General features: G+C 53.2%; 7 protein-coding genes across 7 annotated transcripts; 4 read left to right on the top strand and 3 right to left on the bottom strand.

Annotated features, from left to right (window-relative positions):
• Positions 1 to 968: 968 nt before the first annotated feature.
• On the top strand, positions 969 to 2,235 carry BDZ99DRAFT_519318 (uncharacterized protein; the record flags this gene model as incomplete). Its single annotated transcript, XM_033725402.1, has 5 exons — positions 969 to 1,107; positions 1,156 to 1,274; positions 1,324 to 1,549; positions 1,745 to 2,084; positions 2,142 to 2,235. The coding sequence occupies 5 exons, from the start codon at positions 969 to 971 to the stop codon at positions 2,233 to 2,235; spliced, it is 918 nt and encodes a 305-aa protein (XP_033577586.1).
• A 2,751-nt stretch (positions 2,236 to 4,986) lies between these two features.
• Positions 4,987 to 5,865, bottom strand: BDZ99DRAFT_386512 (ras-domain-containing protein; the record flags this gene model as incomplete). The annotated part of the gene is made up of 2 exons (XM_033715479.1): positions 4,987 to 5,733; positions 5,797 to 5,865. 2 exons carry the CDS (start codon positions 5,863 to 5,865, stop codon positions 4,987 to 4,989), a joined length of 816 nt encoding a protein of 271 aa, XP_033577585.1.
• Positions 5,866 to 6,202: 337 nt separating this feature from the next.
• Positions 6,203 to 7,061, top strand: BDZ99DRAFT_285906 (uncharacterized protein). Its single transcript, XM_033714052.1, has 2 exons — positions 6,203 to 6,972; positions 7,032 to 7,061. The coding sequence occupies exon 1, from the start codon at positions 6,352 to 6,354 to the stop codon at positions 6,754 to 6,756; it is 405 nt and encodes a 134-aa protein (XP_033577584.1). The 5' UTR covers positions 6,203 to 6,351; the 3' UTR covers positions 6,757 to 6,972; positions 7,032 to 7,061.
• A 2,484-nt stretch (positions 7,062 to 9,545) lies between these two features.
• BDZ99DRAFT_441140 (uncharacterized protein) lies at positions 9,546 to 11,333 on the bottom strand. The gene is made up of 2 exons (XM_033717752.1): positions 10,899 to 11,333; positions 9,546 to 10,728 (listed from the first exon to the last, which is right to left on the bottom strand). Exons 1-2 carry the CDS (start codon positions 10,928 to 10,930, stop codon positions 9,963 to 9,965), a joined length of 798 nt encoding a protein of 265 aa, XP_033577583.1. The 5' UTR covers positions 10,931 to 11,333; the 3' UTR covers positions 9,546 to 9,962.
• A 1,140-nt stretch (positions 11,334 to 12,473) lies between these two features.
• Positions 12,474 to 13,944, bottom strand: BDZ99DRAFT_519313 (uncharacterized protein; the record flags this gene model as incomplete). The annotated part of the gene is made up of 2 exons (XM_033725401.1): positions 12,474 to 13,635; positions 13,739 to 13,944. The coding sequence occupies 2 exons, from the start codon at positions 13,942 to 13,944 to the stop codon at positions 12,474 to 12,476; spliced, it is 1,368 nt and encodes a 455-aa protein (XP_033577582.1).
• A 50-nt stretch (positions 13,945 to 13,994) lies between these two features.
• BDZ99DRAFT_519312 (uncharacterized protein) lies at positions 13,995 to 14,534 on the top strand (the record flags this gene model as incomplete). Its single annotated transcript, XM_033725400.1, has 1 exon — positions 13,995 to 14,534. One exon carries the CDS (start codon positions 13,995 to 13,997, stop codon positions 14,532 to 14,534), a length of 540 nt encoding a protein of 179 aa, XP_033577581.1.
• A 727-nt stretch (positions 14,535 to 15,261) lies between these two features.
• Positions 15,262 to 15,609, top strand: BDZ99DRAFT_519311 (uncharacterized protein; the record flags this gene model as incomplete). The annotated part of the gene is made up of 1 exon (XM_033725399.1): positions 15,262 to 15,609. The coding sequence occupies one exon, from the start codon at positions 15,262 to 15,264 to the stop codon at positions 15,607 to 15,609; it is 348 nt and encodes a 115-aa protein (XP_033577580.1).
• Positions 15,610 to 18,723: the final 3,114 nt, after the last annotated feature.

Below are 18,723 nucleotides of genomic sequence, written 5' to 3'. Positions count from 1 at the left end.
CGTCTAATTTGGACGTGTTGAGAAGAGATGCATAGTCACCACAGCATAGCGTGAAACAGAGCCTTGATGATGGTTGATGAAGCGGAGGGTTGACGTGAGCTTGGAGTTTCGTCAGTAAGCTACAGCTTTTTGTATCGTGCATTTTTGGAGGCTTACTGTTTTTGAGTGCAATTCCCAACCGTACCTAGTAGTACTAAGTCCCGATATACTCCTGAATCTCGCTTCCTTTATAGGAAATTCTGTGAGAGCATCACCGCTTACGGCATGCATTGCTACACTATGGTCACAAGCCGTGGCACGGTAGTCTTGGTTCATTATGGTTTCTTTGTCAGTCTTAGTGTGTGGAAATTCAGAAAGAGTGTGGAATTGGACGTTACCAGAACGATTCTCCCCGACGCAAGAGCTGAACCTAAAAGGAAAGTAAACCAACCCAGCCCTGAGTCCGGAGATGGCATAAAACTTGATGTAGAGTGTTGATATTCAAACTTATTGGCAACTAAAGCTCGTAGAGCATATACCATAGATCAGCGTCATCAAGTTCGTATCCTTAGTTAGTAGCATATTCAAACTTGCGAGCGGATTAGGTACCCGAAGCGGCTTTCGGGCCGGTCGTTCTGACCGTCCAGAAGGTCTCTCTTCTGTATCTGTCGCCTGATTTCCTAAGTGTGCTGGTTGTGATAATCGGAGATAGTTAAAAAGAGTTCGGTGAACGCGTGAGACTTTCCGCGAGCCATCCCCAACTATACAACGAGATGTTGCAGGGAGGAAGGCAGTAAGTAAGAGAATACATGCGCTCAGATGCCCCCTCTCCTGGTTGTCCGAGTGTCCTAGGTGATACCGCCCTCAGGCTCGAGCGGGGGCGAACACCGTGACTCAGATCTGTTGCATGACCTACAAGACAAACAGAGGCGCTCTCTCCCCTCAGCAATCTCCACAGAAGCCTTTGAACGCTAGGAACGTCTTGAACAATGGCGACTATTACCAACAGGGTCGAGGACTGGGCTCCGCCCACCGAGTCGCCGGGCAAAGTTCCCCAGGTGACTGCGGGAAAAAGCGGGGGCAAAGATATCAAGGGAGACTTTCCGCTGGACCAGATCGTCATTGATCGTAAGGATTTAGTATATTGTTACCAGATATTGTCTGACTCCTCGCCAGAGCTTCCCCCAGGAACGCAGGTTCATTCCTGCAATCGACACAGGGCGTCTACTTGGACAGTCACGGCTAAGATTGAAACAACTCTCGCAGACGGCGAACCGAAGTTTTTTTTCCTCAAGGTACCATTCCATGAATCAAGATCAAGACATACGGCTCACTAGGCTGTAGTGTGCAGAAGATGATCAAGGTAAAGCCATGTTGGAGGGAGAGTTCCATTCCATGACCGAGTTATACAAAGCAGCACCAGACTTTGTTCCGAAGCCTCACGATTGGGGAAAGCTCAACGTCTCGAGCCCTGACACGTACTTCTTTCTGTGCGATTTCATCGAGATGACGAGCCAAAACCCGGACCCTATCCAGCTGTGCACAAAACTTGTTCAACTTCATCAAGCAAGTGAATCTCCCACTGGGAAATTCGGCTTCCATATCAATACTTGTCAAGGGAATCTTGCTCAACAAACGGCATGGAACGGGAGCTGAGTTGACTTCTACATACAGCTTTTCAACGGGGCCATGCAATTGAATAGGGAGTGATGTGGCACTTAGAAGAACTTGGAGCAAGTGGTCCATCGTCTGATCACTCACGTAGTCCCAAAGATTCTTGGACCGTTGGAGGCAGACGGGCGGATCGTGAAACCGTGTTTGATCCACGGGGACCTTTGGGATGGCAATATCGGAACCGACTTCGAGACTGGAGAAATCTACATCTTCGATGCGAGCGTTTACTACGCGCATAATGAGATGGAGATCGCTATGTGGCGCGGCACTTTCAACAAAGTGGTTACTTCGAAGGTCTATTTGAACACCTATTTGGCAAGGATGGGCATCAGTGAACCTGCAGAGCAGTTTGATGACCGCAACCGGCTCTACAGTTGCTACATGACTCTTCACGAGTCTACTTGTCATAATGGCTCGAGCTTTCGGGAACAGTAAGCATCCGGCATGAATCGGGCTCCGCAGTTCACGAATGACTGACACATTCATAGGTGCTACGAGAACATGACCTACTTGATCAATAAATATGCGCCGTTTCCTAGGGGAGAATCTGGATTGCCTGAGGATACTGAGAAAGATGGCTAAAGACACGCCCGAGGAGTCGCCCAGGCCGTAGTGGAGGAATCGATCAAGAGGTGGCCTACAGTTCTGGGTCATAAGTCTGAGCACATGGCAGCTGGCGTAGGAAGGGCAAAGGATCAGTGAGGAAAGCATAAGTTGTATTGAGGTTGTAACGAGGGACTATATAGAGTAACGAGACTCCCTTGACAGCAAGGGACAGCAAGGGACAGCAACACAACTTCGTAAGGGAGATAGTGCAACTCCGTAAGAAGGAGAAAGGGAGAGAAAACAAGGGAGAATAGAGACGTGTTACTGGCTGCCAGCACACGGAGTCATCACTACTTGGCTCTAACCTTGCTCACTCGACGCCACTGTGGGGAGCAACCCATAGAGTAAGCTGTAACTTAGTCAAAAGGCAGTTTAATATACACTTTTTAAGAACTTGACATTGCCAGGTTTTTGAAAAGCTACGGGGGTACCCTAAGCAGTGGTGAACGGGTGTGCACAGAATTATGACCTGGTACTGTAATGACTGCCTAAGCGCTTTGCTGAAAACTTTGCCGATTCGAATATGGTGAGAACATGAAGTTGCGCGCCGTGACACTGTTGGTTTCCTAAGTAGCAGGCCATGAATCCGGCTCGAGGTGGCTAGTCTGAGCAGGGAAAAGATGGTAGCTTCGAGTTCTAAGTATGAATGTAACAATTTAAAGGCTGTAAATCAGACCCCCACCCATCCACCAACCTTTCCTCAAATAACAAAGAAGCCCATCCTCCGTTCCGGCGGCGGCCCGCCATTTAGTTCATCCTCTAGATTCAGCTGCGTTCGTGACTTCCAGCCCCGGCTAGCGAGGTAGCTTTTCAAGCCGCCTTTGCCTGGAACGATGTTGTGGAAGAAACGGGCGATTTTCCCAAGGATAGTTTTGTGCGGCTCGGGACGCGTGATGGGATCGGGATCGCCGGTGGCGCCGGTTGTGCCGATGTCGTTAGCGTCGGCGTTGGGAATACTACTTGTGGAGATGTCGTTGGGAGTGGCCATTTTGAGGAGTCGTGATATGAGTGGTGTGGCGTGGAATTTGTGGTTTATTGTAGAGGCGGGTGTGTGATTTCTGTGATTGTTTTGAGGGGATGTTTATATTGTGAGTGTGTGCCTTTCTATATTCTATGCGAGAGGTGGGCTGTGGATGGTGATCGGTGAAACATCTGGGTATGCTGTTGTGGCGGAGCAATTCGTGGGGCTAGCAAGCTGGCGAGCAATCTCTTTCTTTGATACAAGATCACCATTGCGTCATTTCGAAAGAAGAGATTCCGCAGCAATATATTTGATGTGATTCCGGGATTCGAACGGGGAATAAGGGTGGCACGGCCAATACGATATCTCGAGAAGAATGTTGGCACCAATGAAAGCTAAGGGAGACCACATACTGCATTAAGACCCCAAGTCTCTCACCCAAACCACGATTACCTAGAATATGGAGGCGCACCATGGTCAAAGGGTGTTCTGGACAGGCGAAATCTTCGTATCTGTGCAAGGCTCGAAAGCCTCTAATGCGCGGATCGCTCATGATAAGGAGAGGAAAGTACCTGCTTTCAAGGATATTTGCATCGCTGTGGAACTTCCATTATTTGCGGTCCTAGAATAGCTCGAATCAGCCTTAGGGGCGACTCCGTGTCTATTGGAGATCAGATACGAGGCACAGCCAGGCTGATCAGATGCCGACCGCTCCGAACCAGGCTGCATAATAAGTTAGGGAATTGTCGCATGCGGTATATGCCCAGATGACTTTGATTACCCATATTTTAACTCACACCGGCAGACATAAGAACTGGCCTACAGCTCATGCCTGAAGCCTCCAGTTTCAGCATGTTGAAGAGTCGCGGTATTATGATGATGGATCGTGATGTAAATATGCTAGGTAATAGGAGATGGATAGTTGAAGGCGGCGGTTGAAGTAAGCTTTGAGTTTGAGCTATTCAAGCCTAATTTGATAGTGTCACTTGCACGTGAGTTTCCTTACCTTTTTCTATTGTTCGACATCTTTCGCTTGCAGGAGCATATCCCGAGAACTTGTTTTAACACGGTTAGTCTTCCAGAAATATCTTGGTTTTGACGGCGTAAACCCGCTTCAGCTCACTCGAGTCCATCGCGGCACGTCTCTCATGAGTAACGCGACACCAAGAGGCCGATTAAAAAACTTAAAATCCCCACGCAAGCAGCCTTCCTTTCTCCTTATTGACCCCTTACAAGCAAGCATTCCAATCACCTAACTCACAACCTCCCTTCTGAACCTTCCCATAGAACCATCCATCTCAACCTCTCTGCCACCAGGCTTAGATCACGTGAAGTAACTACTCCTGCTCAGTCTGACCATTGATGCAAGCGGTGCCACGGCCTGCTCCTACGTTATTGACTTTTTGGGACCCTGTGCCGACTTGAAGCAGCTTGCTGTGCGCGGTCGGTGTAGCTGTGTCGTCGATTCTGCACTGCTGCCAGCTGACGCAAACGATTTCCATTGGAGTTTTAAGGAGAGATTGAGAGCTGAGAGATGGGATGACTCTTCTCCTGGCGGTCAGCTCAGTTATTGGTTATTGGGGGAGAGCCTTGAGAAGATAGATATCATAAATATGAGATGGAAATAGCAAACTATCCTGTATGCAAATGCGGCGCCGGCTCGATGCAGGCCGTGAGGATACCACACTCCATGAAAGCCCTCAGAGCACCCGTATAGTACACTGCCTTATGCCTAGGCATCCTTATCTTACACCAAACACATCCTCTCAGCAGCACCCTCCCCCGGAGGCCTTCCCTCTAGCCGCATCGTTCATGCCTAGATTTACCGTCCTCGCAGTGTTTCCTCCTCCTGCTCCGGGACCCTTAACACCCGATCTTCGATCATTGAGATCGTACTTCCCCGCCTCGATATTCTGGTATATGCGCTCTGCGACCTCCAAAAACGCCCGCTCGACTCCCTCGCCGGACTTCGCGGATGTCTCGACGTACTGCATGACCTCATTCGCCTGGCACCACTCCTCCGCCTCCTCGATCGTCACCTGCCGCTCGTTCTTCCCACTCGCAGACGGATCCTGCGAACCCGTCGACGGCGCGACCAGAGATGACCCGGCGAGATCGCTCTTATTCCCCACCAGCACCACCACGATGCCGTCCTCTGCTATCTGCCGCAGGTCGTGCAGCCATGCTGTAACGGAGGAGAAGGTCGCACGGCGGGTGATATCGAAGACGAGGAGGGCTCCGGATGCGCCGCGGAAGTAGGATCGCGTTATCGATTTGTAGGTTTCCTGGCCGGCGGTGTCCCAGAGCGACAGTTTCATGTGTTTCTGCTCTTGTTGCTTGCTTGTTGATGTAGGAGTTGTGTCTGAGGGGGAGGAAGGCTTCGCGGAGGGGTTGTTGATGCCTAGGGCGAGGGAGGCAGGCGGGCCGACCGAGACGATGCGAGAGCCGAATTCGACGCCAATTGTGACGTCGTGGTGGGGAGAAAAGCGGCCTTCACAGAGGCGGACTGTTAACTGGAGGCGTATTAGAGTGGTCTCAAGAGATAGGATGTAGTGGCGTATTGCCGTGCTACTTACGCTGGATTTACCACAGCCAGAGTCACCGAGGGAGACGATCTTTGCGATGTAGTCCCATGGTTGAGACATTTGGAGCTGGATGAGCTCAGCAGGAGAGGTTGATGCGTGCAGCCACTATTTCAAGGCAGCTCTGGGGGCATTCAGGTAGATCCAAGATAATGAAGGAGCTTCGATGTTTTCAGAGAAATCGCGTTATTGAGAAGCGTGGGAGGCGTTTCTGGTGGCTATGGTGGCAAGAGTGTAGGTTTCAGGAGGAGGGAAGAAGTCGTGATGGCGTGTGGATGTGAAGCTGCCTGGTGATGTGGTCGTTCAACATTCGGTCATTGCGGGCAAGCTCCAACGATCACGTGAGAAACGACTTCGCCTCTCATCCCGTCTCCACAACATTTCGTCCATGCAACCGCATCATAGCATGTACATTCACGCAGCTTGTCCCATTTACTGTACCGAGCTTCAGAAGAAGGAATCGAATTATTTCATCATGATGACCATCAGGTTGGCTGAGATTCGCTCGTGTCAAATCTAGTACCCCACTGCTTCGAACCATGGGTGGCAATGCCGTTGAAAAGAATACGATGCAATTTCTTCTTCTTTTCACGTAGTCTCATCTCATCCTCTGTGCCTCCACCCAACATGATCAATCAAGACGTCCCTTCGCACTACAAATTAGAAGAATCCACGACTCCAATCTACTCCAGTCCGAATATGGCAAATGATCCCACCACAAGAGCCCACATGCTGGATAATCTCCCAGCCAGGTCCGCACGCATCGACGAAAGGAACAAGCGAACGAAGGACCAGGCTACCCAAATAGACGACCTCCTCCAGCAAGTGGCACAACTCAAAAGGGAAAAGAGTGCCGCCACAGCCCGCTCAGCGAAAGCGTACTTAGAGAAGCTGGACGGCATCCTCGAAGTTGCCCTCAGCCGTTATCGCCGTTTTGGTGAGATAGATTGTTAAGGCACGAAGGAGCTACTGGAAAATTTCCATCATTATTATACGCAAGTCCTTATGCCGCCGATCGACGATACCGCCTCGACCGCTACCGACTCGACTACGACCAAGCGAACCACGTTTTTGGAGGTCTTAGGAATTTGCAGCGTTGTTTTCAGCGTTACTTACACCATCGGCTCCTTGATTTTCATCTTGGTCTTGCGATAGACCAGTTGGACTGCGGTATGTTCCATAAAAGTGATATGAAAAGTCGAAAATGAATGCTGACGATCGCTGTGTAGATGGTGCTTGCGAAGGAGCCAAAAATGCTGTCATTAGACTTTCAAAAGCAAGACAGGGTATTTTTGCGGATGGTCTAGTTGTCTCCTCACGCCTAGCTGGCCTCGCGCTAATATTCCTTCAAAATTCAACTGGAAACAATGGGAGAATTTTAGATTCGGTCAGCTTGCCGCAGTTCATTACTATCATAGATTCTACGAATGTAAATCCGCCTTCAGTATGTACCTAGGATGGTAATGACTACTTATAGAACTTTTCCCTAAACCTGGACTACTTTGCTTGTTCTGCTGTGGAGAAGTACCAGATAATGTAATCTTTTAAACACCTAGACTCGTGGATTTGTCACTGCGAAAGTGTTACTTTGGAAGCTATACACTGCTGTTAGGGGTGCCTTGGCTGGTGAGTAGCCGAAAGTCAAGAGGTAGCCTGGTAGCCTTATACACACTGCGCTTCCCTTTACATCGTGTCCAACGCTTTGAAAACCTAGACCCATGGACCACCACTGCGTAAGTGCTACTTTTGGAAGCCATACATCACTGTCAGGATTAGCCCCGTCGCTATAGCGCTAGCCAGTCAAGAGGAAGCCTAATATCGACCGCGTCTCGCTTTACATCCGCCTTCAAGATCCATCATAAGTCGAAGGACCTCGAACAGTGGCAAGCGAGTATACTATTGCATTCTTCCTTCATCACGATTAAAGACGCCATGCAAATCGCTGCAGGTGCAGCTTTCATTCAAAGGGCTTTTCTCATCCCCTCGGCTACTACTACAAGACCTCACGTCCCGCCGCCCGCCGCTTTCCCACTCACTCATCCACTCACTCTCGCTCTCCCCTTCATCCAGCCCCTTAAAATCCACCCTCGGCACATCCTGCAACCCTCCCTCCCCCCCCACCAGCCTCCTCCCCATCCTTCCCCAGCCTCGCACCCACCCAACCCCCCTACTGCCCCCTCGCACACCGATTCCAGGCTAACACCGCCCTCCCCTCAAACTCCGCTTTCCGGGCCATCCGTCCGGCAATGCTTGCAAAACAGGTACGCGCCTTCCCCCCCCCCCCCCCGCATAGTTCGCAGACTGGTTAGAGCACAGAGCTAAGGCTACTATAGTTATATAAGTAGCCTTCCCCCCTTACCCCTTACTCTACTTCTACTCCAGGTCCTTCAGTTCACACAATCCTATCATCCTACAACAACCAATCTACTACTACTACTCTTAGCTGCTGCTACTATAGCAAGCATATAGGTAGTAAGAACCACCATTTCTTATATTCAAAGTCTACTTTTCTAAACCTTTTCTTTTGGAACCACCCCTAACTGCTGCAGTGTCACAATTAGTGATCTAGGACATACGCGGGCATGCCGCTGACTGGGCGGTGGTAGATTGCAATAGCGGCGGCCGTGGCGCGCGGACCGTGTCCAGGGAGGCGGGCTAGGAGTGCTCCATGTCGGCGGCGGTAGAGGAGATGGAAGGAGAGGTAGAGGTAGAGGTGTAGCTGCCAGCGGGAGGAAATATTTATAGCAGTGCTGGAGATCGATTCGGAGTGGGCGGGGAGGTGAAGGATCAGTGATTGTCCAAGGGGATATAATTGGGAGCGGAGGACTAACGAGCTGCGTTCGGGCTTGAAGCGTGGAAGCAAGCACCTGCAGCACGAGAGTAATGATGGATCGCGGATTCGAAGGCGGGGATGGAGCGCGGAGAGCACAGCCCTTTTAGGAATATCAAATGGTGATTGCCCTGCCCAACGAACGATATGGCACGTGACACCGTTCTCTCCGTCCGGATCACGGCAGAAACCACGAGAGCGTCGGAGGACGATGGGACATGGAATCTGTGAACTTGAGAAGTGTTAATACATACTTGCTTGCCACTGCGTGAAGACCTTTAACGTATGAAAAATTCTTGAGGCGAGTGTAAAGATCTAGAGGGTGTAAATTGCTCTAGCGGTCAACCAGATCTAACACCCGATGCTATACGCACTTGCTCTTCGTTTTGACAACGATTATGTCGCCCTGAAGCACTTCTTAGAGTTTCCGGGGAGGAAAATGGAGGATGCGGAAGTCTGCAGAGGCCGAATCAGACCTAAGGAACTCAGATGATGTTTTCTTAGCAGAGCTCAGATTGTGGGTGACGATGTGCTGTTTTTACATGGGCAAAGTGGGGTTTAGAGGCCTCCCTAGAGTGGGGAGGGTATTTGAAAGGAGGATTTCAAAGCCGACAGAGGCTGAATTGGACAGACAGATCTCGGTTGATGTTTGGGCTGGCACCTTTGAAGCATAGGTGCTCGTCCACTGGTTTGGCGGGGGTAACAGAGCTTTGTAGAACCTCTTGGGATGGAAGGTTTTGTGAGGATGATGACAAAGGCTAGAGGGGCTGAATTAGACGTACGCAGGAACCATACGGCCTCGCAGAACTTCTTGAGGTAGGGAATATTCAGGGAGAAGATGTCAAAGTCGAGAGAGGCTGGATTGAAGCTGTAGAAAACAGAATAATGAATAGATAGCAAATTAAGCCTAAATGCCTCCTAAATAGGTAACTACATAGAAATACCGTACAAATACAGTGTCATTTTGAGCCAAGGTGAACAAGAATAGCCAAAACCGGTGAGAAAATCCAAGCATTACGGTACGCACCCCGTGTTTTAGAACCAGAACGCCGGCCTGAAGAAAGTGCAGAAATGGTCAAGGGAAGAAATGTAGGTTCCACTGGATCGATGGCTTTCTTCCCCTGGACCTATGCCTAGGCCGTTTGCTTGCCCTTGGTGGAAGAGGACGTAATGAAGGCTGTTCGTTCGTGGTGATGTTTGGCGGACTGTGGAGCTGTATATCCGGTACGTCTTCAAATTGAACGGTTGGGGAAATTTCCTCTGGCACATTCGCTGTCTCGACTTTCTTGTCGCTCTCCTCCTCCTCCACCTCCTCTCCCACCTGCACACTTCAGTGCACCCCATTGACCAACCCATTCGGCAGCTCCCCCATCAATTTCTCCTTCACGCCCTCGGATCCAACATCTTGCTCCTTCTTGACGTCGTCTCCCTCAGGCTGTTCCCCATCAACCTCCTCGTCCACCTCGGTGTTCTCCTCATCCTCATCCTCATCCTCCTCCTCCTCGCCATCATCCTTGACATCACCCTGCTCCTCCGCCCTAGCATCCGGCACCCTCTCCGGACTCAGACCCCAGCTCTGCACCGCCCTCACCAAATCCACCGCCAACATCCCGTTCTTCCGCAGCGCCTTATCCCAGTGCTGCGGGATCCCGTCGCTCCTAAGCACTAGCCCCCTCGCCACGCTGCTCACCAACACCTCCCGCATCTTGCTCCCCTCCTCGGTGTTCGCGTACACGTACTGCACCCGCCTCAAGCCGGGGTACGTGTCGCTCTCCTTGTACCAGTGCTTGATCTGCGCCATAACCTGGGTCTGCAGGGCGCGGGCGCGCAGCTTGGAGCCGAGCAGGTACAGGTCGTAGAGGACGTCCAGGTCGGCTTCCTTGGTGGGCGTCGGGGTGTGGGCCGAGTAGAGCCAGTGCACGAAGGACTGGAAGGGCTCCGGGTCTTCGTCGGGCAAGGCGTAGGATTTGTCGTTGGAGGAGGAGGAGAAGGTTTTGGCGAAGAATTGCGAGCGTGCGGTCAGGAGGGCTTCGTGCAGGGCGTAGGGGGTCCCGCTGGGGCCCACTTTGATGGTTACGAGGGAGGGGGTCAGGAGCCTGGGGATGTTAGTTGGCGGTTGGGAGAGGGGTGTTATGAGGTGGTGTGATGTAGAGTGCCGGCTGGAATGGGATGACTGGGGAGATGAAGGAGGTGGTTGCGATTGATAGACCAGGAGGCAGAATTCTCCCAACTCCAGCAGCACCGCGGCAAAAGGGAGGTCACATACTCATTGAGCGGCTTATCCTTTCCTTCGCCCATTGTCAATAGGACTCGCAAGCGTCGCGTCAAAAAGAAGAGGTATGTAAAAGAGGCAATGTCGAAATGCCGAGCGCAAAGACGTTGAAGATCGGAAAGTAGATAGCTCTTTGAAGTGACTTTTGCGCAAAGAGAAGTAATCGAATCAGAAGAAGATGGAAGGGCCGCCTCGTCCTCTTATTACCCATCCCCCAGCCTCTCCGTCCCAAAAGCTGGCCAGCATGACGAAATGGCTGTGCAACCCATGCTGCCACAGCTGCCACTCGTTCCGCGCTGGCGACGTCACGATGCATTCATCCCGCCCCGACCCCCTGCGGTGTGGCGGACATCTCAATGCAGCACCAGGAATCCCTGCGCGCGCAACCAAGCGTGGCTGGAGCCGAGGAGAGCATGTGTAAGAGGAGTGGTTGGTGGTTGGTGTGTCGGTAGCGTGGCGCAGAAAGGTTGGAAACTTGGACACGAGACGGCCAAGACGCAGGTTGAGCCGGCGTTTCAGGCGAGCAGGTCGAGCCGATGCTGTTCTCCCGGCTGCCGCTCGACCACATCTTCCTGGCTCCTGGACGAGTTATTGCCACGCAGTACTGCGATCAAGGAACATATATAGTAGACTATCGAGATCTTAAACAGATGGGGTGGCGATCTTAGGGTTGTGCTAACTCTATCTCAACGTCTGTTGATAGTATTATAGTTTTTACTATGTATAGTTTTTACTATGTATATGAGTCTCCGACTCCCCTCTAGTATATTTAGTAGCCATCCCTAGCCCTAACGCTATTCATCTCTGACTAAGTAGGTACCGTCCTTCCAACGCGTGACCTATTCATTTCACGTCGGGACAGAAATGCGAGGGGCTTGGCGTTTGGCGTGGGCTGTTGATGACTCGTCGTGTGGGTAAGAAGTGCATCGACCTCACATATTAAAGGAAGCAATGCAAGGCAGTGAGTCAGAACAATAGAGCACCTCGATTCCTGTGTCCACCCTCCAGCCACACCGTTCTAATCGCCAAACCCCCTCTCACACCCACGATAATATACACGCTCCTCCGAAGAATGGTAGGTAGAAGGTTCATCCAAATCGATCCCAATCATTCCGTGCATCCATCCATCCATCTTCACCCATCCGTGCCCGTTCCATCACCACCATGGCTCATTTCACAACCCAAGGAAAGTCCCGAGACAGTTACGATGATCCGACCCAAATTCCGATTCGGGCATCAACAGCCCTATTACGTGCGCCGCTTTTAGACAATAAAGCGAAACCATAGTAGAAGAAGGCAAGGAAATCCCAAGCCAATCGACGGACTGAAGTGGAGGAGTGAAATCGCAAGAAAAAGGCATGCCAAGACTCAAGCGAGTTAAGAAGTATAGAAAGCGTAGATGATCTTTCAGTTATGGGGAACTTGAGAGATAGATTGAAGAGAAAAACGTGACGGGGTAATAATCATAACTCCAAAAACGCGCGTGGATACCAATGAGATGGAGGTAGAACCAGCTCCCAGCAAAATCAAACAACGTATCAAAGCTCAATCCGCGCTATTGCTCTTTTATCATGAGTGGAAAAGGTCCCAAGCTCTCGCGCATAGGCTGATGAATTCCTCCTTCTTTCTCCTGTTCTCCTCGGGTGTGTCCCGTGGTTCGCCAAACGGACCCCTCTTTGCCTCTTGACGACCGAGGGGTGGTGTTCCCATGTCTCGTTCGTACTCGTCACGCCCTCTTCTCCTCCCGCTACCGCTGCGGTGTAGATCCATGCCGGACATGCCGAGGCCGTGCTGCATGCTGTGCTGCATGCTTGGGTGAGCCGACTTTGGCGGCATTGGGGAAGGCGGCGTGGGTGGTTGATGGCCGCCATAGTGAACGATCCGCGGAAGAAGGTCTTCGCGGCCACCAGACATGGACTGGACTGCTTCTTCGGCCGACTTGTACTCGCGGGGTCGGCCAGAAGTGGGAGCTGGGCTGTTCTGGTGCGGGAAGCCGGGTGATGGTAGCGGCGGCTGGATATTCGAGTGCGAGGAGTGGCCGGGACTGTGGTTATAGATGTTGCGGGGCTCGCCGAGGGGCTCGCCGGGAAAGACAGAGGAAATGGGTGGTAGGCGATTGTTCGTCTGTGTGGCGGCAACATGGTGGATATGTGACGTGTGGGAGAGGTTGGAGGGTTGGTTGGCAACCTGCCGTGAAGGCGGGTGCAGGCCGTTGCGCAGACCAGTGAAGGATTGGTTGAGGGGCGCAGACTGGATGACACGTTCGTTGGCAAACTGGTTGTGGGACGGTGGGGCGATGGAGAGGCCCGGTGGAGGGCCCTTTCGCCGCCAGGATGTGGGCGTCTTCATGCCATTGCGGAACGGGTTGGCGTCCTGTCGAAGGCCTTCGCTGTCGTTGCCACCCTTCCCTTGGCCCTTCTGTCGTTGCTCGATTATCTGTCGTTGGCGATCCCGCATCTCAATGCTCCGCTGCAGCTGCTCCCGCATGGTGGGGTCCTGGGTATGGAACCCGGGGGAGAGACAGGCCAGGCCGACTTCGTGCATTCCGAGGCCGGCGCTGTCCTTGGAGGTGAGGGGTGCGGATGGGCGTGCGGTGAGGGCGCCGGAGGTGTTGAGAGTGGTATTACCGGAGAGAGTTAAGCGCGGCGGTCGGTGGCGGGAAATGGGGAGTTCGGGGGAGGAGGGGGGCTCTTTCTTCACGAAGATCTTGGGTGCATGCGGCCCTCTTGATCTGCAGTTGGATCTGTGAGCAGCCATGTTGGCAGTGGTGGAGAGGTGAGGGTGGGAGTTGCGAGGGGGGTAAGAAGAACGAGAGTGAATGGCAATGGACATACGAGTTAGGCGAGCGTTTCCCGTCTCCTCGCGGGTGCGATGAGCCGTTGCTGGAGGTGGGAGAAACATTGTCGGCCTGTGTTCTCGACTTGCTGGGCGTCGAGGTGGCCAAGGGCGCAATGGCAGCATATGTGCGCTGGCTGGCCATCTGGTCCATCTGCGGCGGCGCGAGCGGCGCGGTGAGCGGGGGGGCAGCGACGGTGGTCATGTTTGAGGCGCGTTGGAGGAGCTGGGGCGTTGGAGGAGCGTTGGAGCAAGATGAAGGGCGTCCTGTCGGTGCTGGCACGGGCAGCGCAACACTTTGCGTGTCTGAGAATGGCGGGCAGAGATATTCTTAAAGCGATCCCAAACGCGACGGAGCGGCGGAGCCAACAGAGCAAACTGGTGGCCGAGCGCGCGGAGAGACCAGCCTGGCGGTGCGGCAACGGTGCGAGCTGCGTCGGCGGGCGCGGGCTGCTGCTCGTGGTCGTGGGGAGCGGCGGATGCAGAGGAGGGCAGCGTCGTGAGGGTGTCGGGTTCAGATATTCGCTGCACGCCGGGGGGTGGGCGGTATGGGTGGGCGGTATGGGCGGTATGGGCGCGCTGGCCTGCCCGTCTCGAGCAGACTCAGCAGGAAAACGGGGCTCTGCCGAGCTGTTAGAGACGCCGACGGGGGCGCAACAAGGGCCAATGGCGGCGGCGACGGGCACGGGCGGCGGTTTCAGCCTGTCGCAGCGGCGAGATGGCTCTTGGGGGGCCCGAGTGGTGCTGAGGGGCGCGAACAGGTGCCAGAGGAGTCACCGAAAGCGCGCGCAATAGGAGAATAGGGCCACGGGGCTATCGTGGCCTCTCGGGCTGACGTCTGCTCGCCCTCCTTGGCCGCGCTGGGCCATGTTCGCAAGCGCTGGCTCGCCGGCTGCCGTGCTGCCGTGGTTGAGTGTCGCCAGCCAGTCGCACCGCGGGCTGTTCCAATAAATGCTTTCGCCTGCAGCCTGCAGCTGGCCAATCCGCGCCGCCCGCTGCGTTTCACTATGCCGGCCTAGCAGCGCCCGATGCCCTTCACGCAGAAGGCGTTTGATGACCGCGACGAGCCCGAGCAGATTGCCCTGCGCCTGCCCAGCGCGGCGACGACACGGGCACCGACGCCCAGTTTGCAGCGCTCCGCCGTTTCACGCCCAGCGGGGTGCGCGTGTCCATGATAGCGAGATGGCCAGTGTCGTTCGCGCTCGATACAGCGACAAGGGTGCTTGTATCCGCAGGGCTGCGCTGGAAGAGCATGACCAGCTCCAGCATGCCCGCCTTCCTGACATCGTGAATCCTGACCGTCCTGCACTGGCATCTCCCTGGCATCTCCCTGGCATCCTCTGACTGGCTCTCCTCCTCCAGCTCCAGCCGCGCCAGCTGCAAACGCACCCTCCTTTCTTGTCACCAACACGCTGCCTCGCTGGTTGGCTGCCGGGCCGCTGCTCTGTTCTTCGGCCCTGACCAGCGCTTATCTCACAAACACCTTCCTTTACCCGCGCGTCTTGGCCCAATACTCAACACCATGCGCGGGCCCCGTATATCGCATCTCTTATACGACATCTTGAGCACCCTCCGCGTGGCAGAGATTGCCACCTCGTTTTCCAGTGCTCACGGGCCACACCCGCCCGTCCAGTCCCTCGACTCCCCTTCTTCATATAGTGTTTCCCCCGCGACCGCCTCGAGTCACACCCTCAAGCCGCTCTCCTCCTTGCGACGTGCCATATTTCCCTTCTTCCTGACGATAGCCTTCGCCGCCGCAGCCGCGTTTCCACGAGATTGCCCACGCGCGCAACCATTGGGCCCTGCGGCGGATTCTCCGCCCGTTGAAACACGGCGGCGTCCGGGGTTGTCGCAGCCTCCCGCCCGATGAGTCTTGCGTGTCCGACGCGTGGAGTCTGAAGTTCATGCCTAGCTAATTTACTGCCCATGGCGCAATCATTCGCGGCCGCGTCGTGTTGATGCCTTTGTTGACTGTTGATGGTCTTCACGACCTCGGTTGCGTGGCGGATTAATGGCACCGAGTCCCTATACCTTCACATGAGTGAGTAGGTTTGGGGTCTAGTAACACAACCTCACTCCCTGGAAAAATGGCTCTCCCCTCTCGCTCACCGCAATCCGCGCCGGTCGTTCTATCTCCCCGATGCATAGATATTGGCCGGCCACAGCCTCTACCCTCCATCATTCGCGCCTCACCGCGCGTTCACGACACCGCGCTGCGCCGTTCGCCGCAGTGCTGCCGCATGCCACCTCATCCCCCTCACGCTGCGCCGAGCTGTTTCGTTTCAATTCGTTTCAATCTGCAGATTTTCCACGTTGCCATGCTCCCTGCCCCGCCTCGCTCCTAGTCTAGTTCCTACAAATTTCCAATGCTGCGGTAAGAGGCCTCGCATGGCTAAATACATAGAAACATCCCATCCCATCCCATCGCGCTGCAAAACAGCCTGTGGGGCTCGGGGTGGCGATCGATATGCGTGCTGGAGTTCGAGACCAGCGGAGCGTAGATGAGTAGGATTGGAGTGTTGATTTTATATAGCAGATTGGGATGGCTATGTTTAGGCTTGGGGGAATGGGAGTGGGTGCGAATCATAGGAATTGCTGCTATCGATGACGCCATTGTCGAGATCCTGCAATGGTTGTGGTGCCTGGAGTATAGTCCTAATCCCTTCGTTCTTTCGTTTCCGCTCGGGTATTCTAGATGCTTGGGAAATTCGCTATTACTATGGAACTCATAGAGCTGGAAATTATCATGCATAGCTCGCCTGACGTATAATCCTCGTCCCTTCGTCAATCTCTCACCGCTCAATCAATAAAATTCTCCGCGAAACCACACTTCCATGGCATTCCCATTCCCGATTCGTAGATCCAGGGTTCAGGATCGGGAATAGGAAATACGATGTGCACCGGGGAGAGCGATCACAGCGCTATCGATCCACCGCCGGTGCGACACGCCCCCCGCAACGGACTCCGAACGCCACTCCCGCTATGCGTTACACCAAGGACGCTGATCCGGAGGGGGGCTGTGAGGCGGTGAAGACTTGCGGAAGTAGGATGGGGAGAGGGCAGAGGAGCTTGGAGCATTGGGGAGAAGACGTGCCGATGTAACTCGGATTAAGCGCGATTTCGACTCGACACGCGGCGAAGCGTGGTAGGTAATGATTTACAGTCTTTGAAGTGATTGGGTTTGATTGGAAGTGGATTGTGTTCTGCGGAATAATTGTTTGGGAAAGTGCGGGGTTTGTCGGGAACGTGATTAAAATGATATGGGATACAGCCTTACAATATGTATATTATTTTCTCCTTGGGACGGACCATAATGAAAAACGGTAATAATAGTAGTATCACAGGCTTGCTTCTACTGCCGCTTTTACTTAACAACATAACCTTTCGCCGCATAGGTATGGACCTTTATCAGCCACAGTCCGCCAATTAGCACCAATCAGCCTCTCTCTGAAATCACAATTCCATAAAGCTCTAGAACTCGTTATAAAGATCCGCTCCATAGGCATAACTTACCTCTTAGAATTGTTCTCAGCCCAAAAGACATCCCGTTGCCGCTATTCCTCTACACTCACCTCACCTGTCCATAACTTCCAACATCTGTGTCATCAACAGGGTCAAGGAAAGCCGCTGAGATTTCAACGGAGCTGGTTAGGGTAGGGATGGGAGGATTCGTGGTTAGAAGATTCGTCGTTGGAAGATTCGACGTTCGGCCAATTGTCGCTGGAAGATGAATCGTTGCTTTACTATGATCTCGTCTGAAATGTTGTGAAGTCTTGGTGTTGCGAAGTCTTGATGTTGCGTCGTCTTCATCGAGTCCGCTCACAACACCGATTTCGGATGCTTCGACAGAGCTTCTCGTAATCCATCTTGAAGTGTAAGTCGTCCGCTAGAAGCTCCCACAGATCGAGGGCGCCGATCTTATCTCCTCCGAGGGGATGACCACTGTTCGCCGCGGTTAATATATTGCTCTCCGGTATGTTGTCGTTGCTATAGTAAAACCTAGGTATAACGTGTTCTGCGGGCAAGCTGCCCGTGCGGGCATCCTGCCCACCCCACCAAGCCGCCACGCCGAATATTGCGAATTGCTCAACCACGAACGATTGTATTTAGTGTAGCTATCTACTAGCTAGTTGCCTGCCGTCTAGGGCACGTACGTGCGTTGTGTTCAGTTGATTCGCACATGCTGCACCTAGGTTTTGCACGCTGCGGTCGCTCGGCCGCTGCCGCTGCTGGCGCCTCCTCTGCCTCTATTTGGGCAGCTTGTGCACGAGAGGCCACTTCTGTTCCTAATAGAACCCCTCCTTTAGCTACATACTTGCGCTTCCTTGCCCTCTTTTGTTTCTGGCGCTTATTTTCTATGCGTGCCGTCTCAAGTTCGCTTGCAAGCAGCACAGCGTTTGACATTGCCATTTCACACCCCTTAACAATCCTGCTAAGGGCTTGTTCTGCTTTACTTAATAGGCTATGCATATGCCGGTGGAAATAGCGCTTTATTAAGGCTGTCTGCTTCTGTAGCTTAGCAATATTGTAAGGTGTTTCAGCTGCTAAAGATATATTTGAGGACGGTGGACGGCGTTGGGGTGATGGTGTCTGAAATTTGGCATGCAGCTGCAATAGCACGCGCTTAGGGCTATATAGAACAAGGCCAGTGGCTGCAAAGCCTGCCTGTATATTATCTTGATGTAGCGCTGTTTACCTGGCCTGCCTATATAGCAGCAGGAATTTGTGTTTATTGATATAGTTGACACCGCAGCCTATAAGCTGTTCAACGCTGCGTCTATAGGCCTGCTTTAGTGTCGAGAAACAGCCTATATTAAGCGGCTGTAGCAAATGCAATAAATAGGCTGGCATACATATTGTCACGGTATTGATCATGGCCTCCCTCTAAGCATCAATCCCCTGACACCTTGTTCCCGCATACGTGCGCACGCGTGCGCCACGCGCCTGCCACCTGATTCCCGATTCTGTTAGGGCCACGCGCTAT

Source organism: Mytilinidion resinicola (genome assembly GCF_010093595.1).
Source record: "Mytilinidion resinicola strain CBS 304.34 unplaced genomic scaffold BDZ99scaffold_8, whole genome shotgun sequence".
NCBI lineage: Eukaryota > Fungi > Ascomycota > Dothideomycetes > Mytilinidiales > Mytilinidiaceae > Mytilinidion > Mytilinidion resinicola.
This window is presented reverse-complemented; position numbering and strand designations above follow the sequence as displayed.